This window comes from Arachis stenosperma, chromosome 5, assembly GCF_014773155.1.
Source record: "Arachis stenosperma cultivar V10309 chromosome 5, arast.V10309.gnm1.PFL2, whole genome shotgun sequence".
Taxonomy (NCBI): Eukaryota; Viridiplantae; Streptophyta; class Magnoliopsida; order Fabales; family Fabaceae; genus Arachis; species Arachis stenosperma.
In genome coordinates, this window is record NC_080381.1 from 125,933,772 (window position 1) to 125,947,983 (window position 14,212).

At 39.1% G+C, this 14,212-nt stretch overlaps 1 protein-coding gene across 1 annotated transcript; it reads right to left on the reverse strand.

Annotated features, from left to right (window-relative positions):
* Positions 1-8,311: 8,311 nt before the first annotated feature.
* On the reverse strand, positions 8,312-8,866 carry LOC130981332 (protein MAIN-LIKE 2-like). Its single transcript, XM_057904927.1, has 2 exons — positions 8,627-8,866; positions 8,312-8,557 (listed from the first exon to the last, which is right to left on the reverse strand). The coding sequence occupies exons 1-2, from the start codon at positions 8,864-8,866 to the stop codon at positions 8,312-8,314; spliced, it is 486 nt and encodes a 161-aa protein (XP_057760910.1).
* Between the last annotated feature and the right edge of the window lie 5,346 nt (positions 8,867-14,212).

The window sequence follows — 14,212 nt, forward strand, 5'->3', positions numbered from 1 at the left end:
GAGAAGAAAAGGGTCATTATTAAAAAATCCGTGGCCATGCATTACAAGAAAAAGCAATATTTGTAACAAAAAATATTATTACAAAAAATCAAAATTTTGAAACAAAAGGATTTTGTAACAAAAAATGGGTTGTTGCAGTATGTCCCATTACAAAATATTTTTGTAACAAAAAATGAAACTGTTACAATTCGAAGTAATATTTTGTAACAAATTTTTTTGATACAAAATACCAAAAGTCGTTACAAAAGTGATAACAAATTTTGATCTTCAAAATATTTTTTTGTGACAATATATTTTTTCCTATCATAAAATTTTGTTACAAAATGTAACTTGATTTTGTAATATTTTTTTCTTTAGTTACAAAACACTATTTATTTTGTAATAATTTTTTTAATACAAATTACACACATAATTTGTCAAATTATATTTTTTTTAATTAATTAATATATTAACTAATTTACTCAATAAGTCAACATTTATATAATATATAATAACATAGATAGTTCAAATATCTTTCATTTAACTAAGATTGTTTTATAAATCTTCAACATATAAACTTTAAAGTACAAACTAACAAGACACATTGAAGAACCTTAATGAACTAGATAGATATATAGGATAAGAAAAACAAGGAATTATAAATCTCCAAAATATAAACTACAAATTACAAACTCCATCATGTTCATACATCTCCTTTTTTATGGAGAAGCTTCTAATAAGTGCTACACACCTGAAAAGACCACCAACTAAAAAATACTAGTTTAAGAAACAAGATTTATTTTTCCTTTAAAAATGCAAAAGAAAAACAAAAAACTATACTCGTATTATTCAACAATGAACATAAACTCTAAAATACTTACCATGTCCTTTCCCAACTCTTTTTCAATTGAGCAACATACTGAGCAATTCTTTTGATGGCTTCCACCTATCGATGTAACAATTGAAGAGAAGAGTTTAGACCTTGACAAAATAATTGATTAAAAAAATCTGTATAATCTCACACTATTAACTTAAATAATCATAATAATTATAATCATTTATACTAACTGTTTTCAGATTATGATAGAATATTTTTGCACGAATCACTTGTCACTGTTTAACATAAGAAACAATATATAAAAAAACAAGATATAAAAAACTAAAATAAAAATTAGAAACAAGATATAGCACTAATTATAACTTAGATTCTTTGTCAATAAGAGCACGGAAAAGGATAAATGCCTACCAATTTTCAAAAATAATGAAGCATTATGTATCAAGTTGTATAACCTTGGTGATTGTAGAACAAGCTTCTCAACATCTCTAATGTATAAAATAATGGGAGCAGTTTTCGAGATAGAAATCAAGACATGCACAAAGAAAATGTTCTTAAAACTTCTTTTTCTGAAATCTATGTAACAAAGTAGGTTGTTATCAAATACGAGATAATAGAAGTTTAAAAAAATTAAATCACCTTGTAAAGTGGCAAAACAAATAGCTTTTCATTGAAACACAAGCTACTCATGCGCTTTAAAGGAGCTACAAACAAAATCTGAAATAGTAAGCATAATATTGCAACACAATAAGAAGTAACACACTTATATTAGATGCAGCAGAGCCATTCCTCCTAAGCTTTAAAACAGTTTTCAAACCTTCAGCACTAATACTTTGTTGATGTAAAGTACCTATAAGATCAAAAGTTATAAAATGAAATTAGCAATTAATATCTAGGACAAGATCAATAACAATATGATGTCAATTAACGCAATTCTAAAAAATTGTCTAGAAAATTTGAGCTTTACTTTCTCTAGTACCTATAGTTTCAAATTGTTCAGTTAGCACAAACATGTGAGAAAATCACACAGTCAACATAACCAAATGGTTCAACTCAAATTAAATGAGACCTGCAATATTGAAAACAAGACACTTTGCAGAGCATAGTTCTTCACGTCCTGTCACCTAAGGTTTGAAGTTCTATAAACAATGGCAGAGTTTTGCTAACATCAACAATCTGCTGAAATTCAAAACCATATTGCATTACCAACCAAAGGTATAAGCACATGCTTATCAAAGCATCAATTTTCTCTTCACGGAAACTATACACCCATCCTAAATATTCTATTCAACAAAAAAAATCAATATCCTTGGCAAAAGAACAAAAAAATTTATAACAACAAAAGATTTAGCTAAGTGATTTTTTAAACAACACAACAACAAATTCAACTATTCAAGTATTAAACTCAACCCAGTGATGTTATCCAGCAACAAAATTCAACTCAATGATGTTATCCAACAACAAAAAAATTTGCTTAGGTTCAGCAATAATTCTAAAATACTAAATACTACGACAACAATAATAACCACCAGTCCACCATCATAAAATTCTAATTTCAAACCTTAAGATACATCGAAACTGACACTGAAAATCTGAAAGAACTGGGTCGAATGGAGCTCACCTGGGAAGCTGACCAACTGAACTAATGGCCGAAACAAGACCACCACCACTACAACTCAAGGGAGCAGATGCTGGTTCCATCTGCTTCTGCAATTCACCATAATGGTATAAAAACAGCAACAAATCAACCACTAATAATCAGAAAAATAAAAGCATCAATCAACCACTAAACCTACGTATATTACAATGTATCAACAAAATTTGAATGCTCTGCCAACAAAATTTGGGAGGATAGTGTTTCTGATTCAGTTAATCAACATCATTAATCAGTTTCTCAGTTAATTAAATTATAACCTAATGAGGCAATAAGTCAATAACTGAATAAATAAAAAAATTTAAAAAAAATACCTGAAAAGAGGGAGACCAAGTACGACGAAGCAGAGTCTGGTAAGGGGAAGGCAGCAGCGATGGCGAGCCACGCCAAACGAGGGCGCGACAACGACGCGACACTGTCACGCAGAGGAGGCGACGAGCCAGGAAGGAGATGTACAGAGGCCGACGCGAGAGTCACGAGACGAAGAAGAGTAGCTCGGCGGTGGAAGTGGGCGGTGCTTTTTTGGGAGTGTGAGAGTCAGAGGCTCTCCTTCTTGAGTGAGATTGAGAGAGAGGTTGGGGGATGGGGGCTGCTGCTGCTCGAAGAGGGAGAGGGTAGCTTTTAGGTTTCACTTTTTTCCCTTCGGAAAGCCAAAACGACGTAGTTTCGTTGGGAAAAGGGGCAAAATAAAAAAGGGACAAATCGCAGTATTAAGCCAGATGGGAGGAGAAATTACATGATTCAACCAAACACAAAAATGAGACATGAATCAACCAAAAGCATGTCTATATGTAATTTGAATCAAACCAACTCGAACTATAAACAAGAGTAATTCCAATCAGGGCTGTTCGAATTACGAGGGAAGGTAATTCGAAGCTGATCAATTAAAACTATACATGCATGAATTCGTAGGTAGTTTGAATAGACCTGATTCGAATTATATAGTGAGCAAATCATTAGGCAGTTCGAATCTAGCTGATTCGAATTATATATATATCAAAATTGGTTGTTTCTAATTATGAAGCCCCATATGTGTATAAGTATGATGTGAATGTGAATTTCTCTCATTCAAGTGACAAAATGGCTAGTGAGGAGAGTTTTGTAGTGTTGGTGCATTACAGAGGGTCCATTAAGAGAAAAATACGCTCTGATGTGAAGTTCACTGATAAAGATCCTCTGAGTATTTTTATGAGACCTACGATGAGATTCGATGACTTCTTGAATTCTATAATACAGAAACTTAGGTTGCAAGGCGTGAAATGGGTTCAGAAGTTATTCTAGCGCATTCCGATCTTAGTGTTGCGAGATGACGTTAAGAACGATTGTTTCATCATAGGGAGTGACAAGGATTTGCATGTCCTCTTCCATCGTCGTCGGTAGTTTCCCGAGGTTAGGACACCTGAGCTGTTGCCAAAGTTGGTTGATGTGGTATCTAGCTCGGGGGCTTCGAACAGGAATACCCAAACTATAGGCATGGTAGCCAGTTCTAGCTCGAGACCTATTGGTGCATCTTCGTCTGTGCCTGTGAATGCACCTCGGGACGAGCCTGCCGCCTCTCTTGTCGCCTCTTTGTCAACTGCAGTGGTGGCGGAGAAGTTGGTATCATGGATAGGGTGCCGATTTCTTTACAGTGTGGGGCACCGGCTCGTATACGTGATGCATTGCTAGATGATGATGACAATAATGATGTGGAGTCGAACCTCATTGCTGATGATAGTGGCGATGACATTGCAGCGAGTAATCCAGCTGGGGCTAGCGGTGGTTCTAGCTCTGGGACTCAGCATTACCCTCTGCACTTTTCATCTTTGGACTTGGATGCCATGAAACAGGAGGGAGTTTCTGGGGAACCCATTGGATTTGGTGCTAGAGATACCCAGGGTACTGGAGGTCTTACAGAGTTTCAGGTTGGTCAGCAGTTTCGGGATAAAGAGGAGGCTGTGTTAAGCGTGAAGACGTATAGCATCCGATGCGGGGTACGGTACAAAGTGGTGAATCCAATTATCGCAGGTACGTTGGGAAGTGTACCAAATTTTGGAACGGGTGCACATGGTTGATTAGGCTAAGTCTCCGGTAGAGCAAGGGTATTTGGGAGGTAAAACGGTACAACGGACCTCATACTTGTCTCGCGACGTCGATCTCGAGCGATTACAGGAGTCTTGATTATCATGTGATCTCGGCCTTCATCATGGCAATGATTAGAGCTGATGCATCCGTCTACATCAAGGCAACCTGCTGAATGCGACAGAGGGACACTTTGAGTTCAGGCCGACTTATAGGAAGGTTTGGTTGGCCAAGCAGAAGGTCGTCGCCCATATTTATGGAGATTGGGATGAGTCATACAACGAGCTACCGTGATGGGTCTTAGGTGTGCAGCTGACGATGCCTGGTAGTGTTGCAGTGTTGAGGACGAGTCCTGGTCGAGTGGGAGGGCAGGTAGACGGCTCGCAAGCCTATTTTCACCGACTTTTTTGGATGTTCCCACCAAGTATTGAGGCGTTCCGGCATTGCAAGCCGTTGATAAGTATTGACGGGACCCACTTGTATGGTAAATACGGTAGTACGTTGCTCGTTGCGATTGCACAAGACGGAAACTCCAACATACTGCCTGTTGCATTCGCACTCGTGGAGGGTGAGAATGCGGAGTCTTGGTTGTTTTTTTCTATCCCATCACCGCCAGTACGTGACCCCGCAACCGGGTATCCTGATGATATCAAATAGGCACAACGGTATCAAGGTTGCACTTGAGGCTCCTGACGAAGGTTGGCTACCACTTACTGCATACCGTGCATTCTATATTTGACATGTGGCCGCAAATTTTGTCCTTACATTTAAGGATAAGGATGCAAGGAGGCTTCTTGTGAATGCAGCGTATGCCAAGATTGAGGTGGAATTTGATTACTGGTTTGATATTCTACGGTTTGAAAACCTTGCCATATGTGACTGGGCTAACAGGATTGACTATTCGTTGTGGACTCAGCATCGGGATGAGGGTAGGAGATTCGGACACATGATGCCAAATATCTCCGTGTGTTAATTCCATCCTAAAGGGGGGGGTCAGGAACCTTCTGGTGTGCTCACTAGTGAAGGCCACTTATGGGAGGTTGGCAGAGCTATTCGTTTGTAAGGGGAAAGAGGCAGAGGCACAGCTGGGAACTGGACAATAGTTCAGTCAACATCTGGCGAAGAGTATAGAGGCTAATATGAAGACGTCGAGGTGCTTCATGGTGACTTTGTATGACAGAAATAATTTTGAGTTCACCGTCTCAGAGACCACTCCTATTGGGTCATTCTCACTTGGTAGTTACAGAGTGTCACTTAGGTCTCAGACATGTGATTGCGGATATTTTCAGGCACTTCATTATCCTTGCTCTCACGCCTTAGCATGTTGTGGGTATTCACGGCTCACCTGGCAGCCGTACGTCCACCAGGTGTAGCATCTTAGCTCGGTGTTTAGTGTGTACTGGATGAGATTCACCCCGCCCATCCCCGAGGGTTTTTGGCCACCGTAAGATGGACCCACAGTCATACCAGATCCCACCAAGAGGCGTGCGAGTGAGAGGCATCCTAGGACCACCAGGATTCGGACTAGTATGGACGAGGCTGATCCAAACAGGCCCAAGAGATGTGGTCTGTGCAGACAACTAGGACACACGCGTCGTCCATAGGGCGGTGTCACCACGGGGACCGGGGTCAATGTGTAGTTGTTGGTTTAGTTGTTTTAGTTTCGTGTTTACACTTGAGTATGTTAGCTATTTCCTAATTCAGTCCGCTTTATTTAGTTTATGTACTGTGTTATTCGATGTGTTCTTTTTTCAACTATTGTCTTATGTTATGTTGAAGCCTATTTTGGTCCGCAATGAATCATATTACATGGCCTATTAAAAAAATGTATGATATTGTTATGTGATATACATTATTGTCGCCAACGATAAGCATGAGGAAACCATAATATTCAGAACACACATAATAGATTTAATGTACGTAACACGAAGTCAGTTTCAACATAAGTCATACAAACTACTAACATAACTCATACAACATAAGTAACACAAAGTACAATGGGTCCATAACTCATATAACATAAAGCAACTAAGCATGACAAATTAAAAACTAAGACACAAAAACTAAGGACCACAGCTCAACGCTAAACCAAATTTCTTGTAAGTCATCTGAATAAATGCAAACCCGTGAAGCAGCGTCGTGGTCGTCGGACCCTCTGGCCTCTCCGGGCTATCGGCTCCTCATCATCCTCTTCGTCTAAATCATCCTCCTGTGCAGCCTGTGAGGGGTGGCCTAGCTGGTCCTAGCTCAGCCTGTGGGGAGGCCCCAAACGGTCCTGCCTTTGGGCGTGGGGCCCTAGACGGTCCTGCGACTGCCTGTGGAGTAGCAGTGTAGGCGGACAGAGGAGTACCACCCAAAGCAAAATGCTCATGAGTCGGACCTGAGGGAGGCTCGTTCAGGTCCACATCTAGGTGAGCCTACGTGCCGGTGGGATGTGTCCTCTGACATGCTGCATCATTCTCCTGCATGATGGCACTATCATGAACTGCCTGGTCGTCACTAGGGACACCAACAAAGTAATCGCCAAAAGGCCTTCCTCCTTTTCTCCCGCCACCATCACCCAAGTCGTTGCCTGCACCAGAACCATACCAATCTCTACCTAAAGCTCCTCGACCACCTCTGCCCGGGATACCGCCTCCTAGTCCACCGCCACCTCCACCATCATACACTCCGTCGTCCCCCCCACCACCCCCATCATGATCTCAAGTGTCGTCATCCTAATCATGACGACCGTTGTCGTCATGTCCACGATGGACTCTGCATCGTCCACCACGTCCCCTGCGTTTGTCACCACCCCTCCCCTTGGCGTCTCCCTCCGCCATAGCCTGGTCGAGCCACCTCCACTCACGCTGGCTCCTACGTGTCCCAAGACAACCTCTCTGCTCAACATGACGCCTATCCGGAACATCATCCACCCAATCCATGTCAGGTACTCGTCCAACACCTCGCTGTGTCGTCTCGACCAGAATAGGCACGGCTCTGGGGTTACTAAGATATAGCTCAGGTGACAGGAATCTCTTACCATATTGGACCCATCAATCCAGAAAATCATGTGATGGTCATGGGTTTGGAACAACATCAAACCGAAGCACATGATTCACCCGGCTCTCCCAATGAAGGTGCCAGAACTGCAAGTCGTACGGGAACCAACAATCAACACCTCTGCCATCCTTTGACATCAAGAAGCTGATGTCGAGTGCAGGCTGGGGTTGAGGCTGTACACCACCAAGCTGCGGTAGCACGCGATCTATCTGGTGCCACTCTGTGACGGCAAAATATATTAGTGCCGTCACACACCGCCATAACGCCGTATGCTGAGGCTCCAATAAACTACTAATACAAACCGTCATCGTTTAGCCATGCACACTTGCTAATCTAAAAGAGATGATAATTAAAAGGAGTGGTTCAGATACTTACATCCCCAACCAGTAAAAGGTTTATCCTGAGCCTCCACATTGTAACTCGAGGTCCTTTCTCGCTCGCTGTAGGATTGTGACCTGACCACCTGCAACCCACGCCCATGTTATCACGAAATGAAAGTAACACCAAGTAATATAACAGTAGATACGTAGATATAATAAAATAATAGTAGACGATAGAATAAATTAATAGTACCTTGAGGCCAAGGACAAGCTAAACGTATCATATCCAGCCGGTCTAAATTTAGAAAATCGCCAGAAGATCCATAACTGAAGTAGCTGTAAAGGTCTGGCTAACTTCACAACGTGTCTGTTCGCCACGCGGCACATGCACTGGTATAACCACGAGAGAACAACTGATCCCTAGCTGTACCCACCCATGTCCTTAAGCCTAGTTATGTATGAGAGACACCTAATGTGAATGCGGTTGCCGGACTTATCGACAAATAGTTGAGTCCCTAACAACATCATGATATAGGCCCGGGCATACCTCCTAACAGTGGGCTCATCGGCTCCCTCGGGAAGCTCTCCAAATGTCTCCTGCAACCAGCTGCAGCTCACTGCAAACTTTTGGATTTGGTTCGCATGAGGTACCACACTAAGCAACTCCTGGAACCATACCCAAGCTGGCCAACCACCCTCGATATACGTCTAAAAATCTATCAGGTAACCACTAACATAATGCCCATCGATCAGCAATCCTAACTGGTACGTCACGTCCTGTAATGTAATAGTGCACTCCCCGAACAGCATATGGAACGTGTATGTCTCCGGACGCCAGCGCTCCACGAACACACTAACTAGGGGCTCATCTAGCCTAAACCATCTCTCATTCAACCTCGCAAGATGGTACAAGCCGGTCATCTGCAAGTACAGAACGTACCTCTCGTCTAGACGCATACCCTGCTGTCGTCGCATGCTCGAAATGCATCGGTAGGACTGCAACAAGAATGTGCCACAATATCTCTCAGCTCGGAACATACTCATACGACATCATTCACTAATGCACACTACCAAGTAATGTAACGTCTTAACATGGAAACTAACACCATATATCCATCAAACTGGGCCTATTAAGCAAATGCCTTGAAATCTTATTTCTTAAAAAAAGGAAAAATATTATGATACGAAAATTTAATTTACTTATTACTATTCATGTTAAAAAATAATCTTACTTTTATAAAGTTTCACATGTTGTTGTCCTTACTTCTCACACTATCCTATTTATTTGTGATCACTAATAAACCACTAGCAAAACTACTTATATAACAATCTTATCTAACTTAACGACACTACATAATGACTACCATTCTAACATATTAAAGGCAAGCATACGAAAAAAAATGCCTAAAATCTTAAATTAAACGGAAAAGTTCGCACTAATCTCCTCATTGATGACACCGACTATATGGGCAACTGCATCCAAATGACAAAATCGGTCTGGGTTATCCTCCATCAGCTGAATATCCTGTTTAACCCTTTGTTGGATTCATTTGGAAACATTTTTCTCTGGAATTTGGTGGGTTAGGAGTTTGAAATGGTGGTTCGAATGAGGTTGCCTCGAACTATATTTATAGACAAAACTATTGTAATTCGAATTGGGTAGTTTTGAAATACCATGGGTAGCTAATTGGGAGTAATTTGAATCAGCATGCTTCGAATTATTATGGTTTTCGAAACATGGTGCTAGTTCGAAACATACCGATTCGAACTAGTGTGGGTAAGTGTGTGCGTGTGTAATTTGAATCAGAGTAATTCGAATTACTATGATGATTTAATCAATGACTAATTCAAATTGCTCCAATTCGAATTACTATGTGCACATAAAATTCGAATTAATCTGATTCGAATTACTGTTGATTGGCATAATTCGAATGTGTCTAATTCGAACTACATAGAAACGTCCTCCTGGTAGATCCTTGTCACGTTTTTCTCTTTGGCAGAATTGTGTAAAATCTAACTCAACTTGGTTGATATGCGTGTTTTGCAACGAACCAGTCCAAGTTTTAACCCAGTCGGTTCACAGGTTAGAATTAGGATTTTTATTTTTATATTTGTTTTTATTTTTAAATTTTAACTATTTTTATTTATGTTGAATAATTAGTTTTTTTAATTTAAAAAATTAAATTTTAATCAATATTTAAGATTTAATTATTAGTAAAATTATATATTAATTTTATAAAAAAATATAAAATAATATATACCATTTTTAAAATAAATCATTTAATCTATAATTTTTTATAAAAAATAATTAATTAACACAAATAATATTTTAAAAAATAAAATTTTTAAAATAAAATAAAATTATCTTAAAGATTTTAATATTTTAAAATAATTTATTTGTTACAAAAATTCTTGTATTTTGTGACAAACAAATAACTTGTTATAAACAATATTGAATTCTGTGACAAATTAATTTTTTGTTACAAAATATTTTAAGCTTTTGCAACAACTTCATCTTTTGTTACAAAATATTTTAAAATTTTGCAACAAAACACTGGTTCATTACGAAAGCCAATATAATTTGTAACAAAAAAAATCTAGTCGTTACAAAATATCGAAATGTTTTGTAACAAATTGTATTGTTGTTACAAAATATTATTATTATGTAACAATTACTAATTTTTTGTAACAATTTTAAATTTGTTTCAAAGTTTTTGTTACAAATATTCCATTTTCTTGTAATGATGACCCAGCCTCACTCTTCCGTATCAAGAAACCCCAAAACGGTGGAAATGGAACAACAGATGCTCGAAAGCATGCAAAGACTACAAAGGGAGCATAACCAATTGGCCGATTTCAATATTCTAATCGAGAAATTCATGGAGGCTCATGTTGTGAAGAATGTATTCTTAAATCGGGGGGAATCATCGACGGGAGTGAGGGGCCAGTCAACGCACAAAGAGAACCCTCCACTAGACAAGCTACTGGAATCCTCACCACCGAATTGGAGTCTCCATCATGGGGAAGAAAGTCAGACCATGATGAACCCGACAAATTCGGGTGTTATGGCTCAAGAACTGTGTTAAACGGCTGTGGTCTTGTGACCCCTTCTTCTTTATTGCTGCTTTTATGAATCTCTTTGCCTGGAACTACAGGGGGGCAGGGGGAAAAATCTTCTCCAGCCTTATCAAAGACTTGCGAAAGGAATATAAGGTTAGTTTTTTAATTCTTATTGAAACTCATATAAGTGGTTCTCGAGCAAGTTAGTGTGGGAGAAAATGGCTATTTTATTGAAGAGGCTAGAGGGCAGTCTGGGAGTATTTGGTGCCTCTGGGATACTAGTATCTAGAGAGTGGATATAATTAGCCATAATTACCAGATGGTTAACATGAAAGTAAACTATGAAAATTATTAACCGTGGCTACTTTCTGCTATTTATGGTAGCCCCCAAAAGGTTAATTGCAGAAACCTTTAGAATAATATTTGTGATCTCAATCGTGAAAATAATATTTCTTGGTGTCTGATTGGGGATTTTAACGCTACTCTTCACAATCATGAACGAAGAGGTGGCTCTAATAAAAATAGATATGCTTGTGAGGATTTTCAACCTTATGTCTCTGAGACTAGGCTACTTGATTTGGGTTTCTCCGGTTGGCCATTTACCTAGGAAAGGAGAGGTTTGTATGAACGATTAGACCGTGGGCTTTGTAACCTAGACTGGCAAATTCGGTTTCTAAACGCTTATATTAAACATCTGCCCAGCTTTAAATCCGATCACTTCCCCATGTGTCTTCACTTTTCTTCCCATAATAATGTTAATGATGGCCGTAGACCATTCAGATTTATGGCTGCTTGGCTATTTCACCCCGACTTCTCCAACATGGTTAGTAGTAATTGGAATTTGGAGGGCTCTTGGTCTGAATGCATTTTAAACTTTCAAAAATCGGTTAAGTCCTGGAATTTCAATGTCTTCGGTAATATTCTGAAAAGGAAGAGCAGAATTATTAGGTGATTAAATGGGATTACAGCCAGCATGAACTCCCAGAATAATTGTTTTCTTCAAGAACTTACAGTCTTCTCTTTGGAGGGAATATGAAAAAATTCTTATTCAAGAAGAAATGATGTGGTTTCAGAAATCTAAATGTAAGTAGACTGAATTTGGAGATCGCAATACTAAGTACTTCCATGGGACTACGTTAGCTAAAAAAAGGAAAAATAAGGTGTTCGGTCTTCAAGACATGGATGGTAACTGGGTAAGCGATAAAACTGCTTTGGAGGACATGGCATCTACGTTCTTCTTTAAACTTTATTCGGATGATACCCCGGCTGCTGATTTTATCCTGAGGAATCCCTTTCCAGCCCTTCCTCAAGAAAACTTGGATGCCATGGGTAGTATATTCTCTCTCTCTAAAATTAAAGAGTCAATTTTCAATATGGGAAGCCTTAAAGCACCAGATATTGATGGTATTCAAGCAATCTTCTACCAAAATCAATGGCATAAAGTTGGTTTGGACCTAGTCAAGCTTATTGAGAAAATATTTGTTACTCCTGAGAAAGTAGGAAAAATAAATGAAACTCTTATAACGCTTATTCCAAAAGTGAAACCAGTTATCAATATGAAGCAAATGCGTCCGACCAATTTACGCAATGTTTTCTATAAGGTGATCACCAAAATCCTAGCCATGAGAAGAGTTATGGATAAGGTTATCAGTTTTACACAATGTAACTTTGTACCGGGAAGACAAAGCTCGGATAATATCATCATTACTCAAGAGATCATTCACTTTATGAGGAACAAAAAGGATGCAAAAGGTTGGATGGCTATCAAAATTGATTTAGAGAAAGCTTACAACAGGTTGAAGTGGAGCTTCGTTTGGGAAACCCTCACAAATAAAGGACTTCCTCCCAATATCATTGAGCTTATTTGTACGTGTATTTCCACTACTAGAATGAGAGTTCTATGGAATGGCGATGCCTTAAATGAGTTCCGCCCTTCTAAAGGTATCTGCCAAGATAATCCAATATCTTCCTACATCTTTATTCTTTGTATAGAAAGACTATCTTATCTTATTAACACTGCGGTTAGTATGGGATTTTGGAAGCCTATTCAGCTAAATCGGGAAGCTCCCGAGCTTTCTCATATTTTTTTTTGGATGACCTAATACTTTTTAAAGAAGCAAATATGGAGCAGGTAGACATTATCAAGAGAATTTTAGAAGCATTTTGCACAAGTTCCGGTTAGAAAATCAACAGTGAAAAAACCAGAGTTTTTTCTCTAAAAATGTAGGGCACCAAGTGAGACATGATATTAGTAATTTCTTAAACTTCTCTAGAACTAATGACATGGGTAAATACTTGGGTGTTCCAATCATTCACTCTAGAATGACAAAGAATATGTACAAGGAGATCGAAGCTAAGATCAAGAGAAGACTTAGCAATTGGAAAGCCTCCTTCCTCTCCAAGTAGTGAGAACTATTTTGGTGATATATGTCCTCTCTGTTATGCCTTTCTATACTATGCAAACTGCTCTATTACCTACTGTTACTTGTAATTTTGTTGATCGTAATTACAGGAGCTTTATTTGGGGAGAAGCAGAGCAATCCAGAAAAGTTCATCTCTTAAACTGGCGGACAGTTATTAAACAATGACCGCTGGTGGTCTTGGCATTAGACATGCCAAAGATCTAAATCGAGCATTCATGATGAAAGTGGGATGGGGTCTGATCGAAAAAAAAGACTCCCTCTAGTCGAAAGTCTTGAGGGTAAAGTACAGATGCGGCAATGATACTATTTCTCTCATCAGGAGGAGGAAAAATGAATCTAATTTATGGAAGGGTATCTGCTCTACTTGAAAGGATGTCCAGGCTAATTCAATTTGGCGCATAGGCAATGGATCTCAAATAAAATTTTGGGAACACAACTGGGTGCTAAATATAGGAAGCCTAAATAAGCTCCACACTCAGGTAAGTGATATCTCTGATTTAGGAATTTTACTTACGGATTTTCTCACTGTTTCAGGGGGCTGGAACGTAGACAAACTGAAGAGCTTGCTTCTGGAAATGGTGGTTCAAAAGATAGTGGCTATGTCTCCGCCTTCGGCTTGTAAGGAAGGTGACCAGGTTGCATGGGCGAACTCCTCTGATGGAACTTTTTTCTTGAAATCTGCTTATAACTCATTACAAGAGAACCAGACAGTCTATAGTCATATCTTCAAGCTCATCTGGAGATAGAAAAGCCCAAAAAGAATCCGTTATTTTCTATAGTTAGTAGCCCATGATGCTATTCTCACCAATTCGAAAGGTATAGAAGACATTTATCCCAT

Excerpts from the sequence above, each read along its gene's own strand:
- LOC130981332 (XM_057904927.1), bottom strand. The coding sequence starts at position 8,866 with ATGCGACGACAGCAGGGTATGCGTCTAGACGAGAGGTACGTTCTGTAC. Across the intron at positions 8,558-8,626 it reads TGCTGATCGATGGGCATTAT|GAGTTGCTTAGTGTGGTACC; the intron begins GTTAGTGGTTAC and ends GTATGGTTCCAG.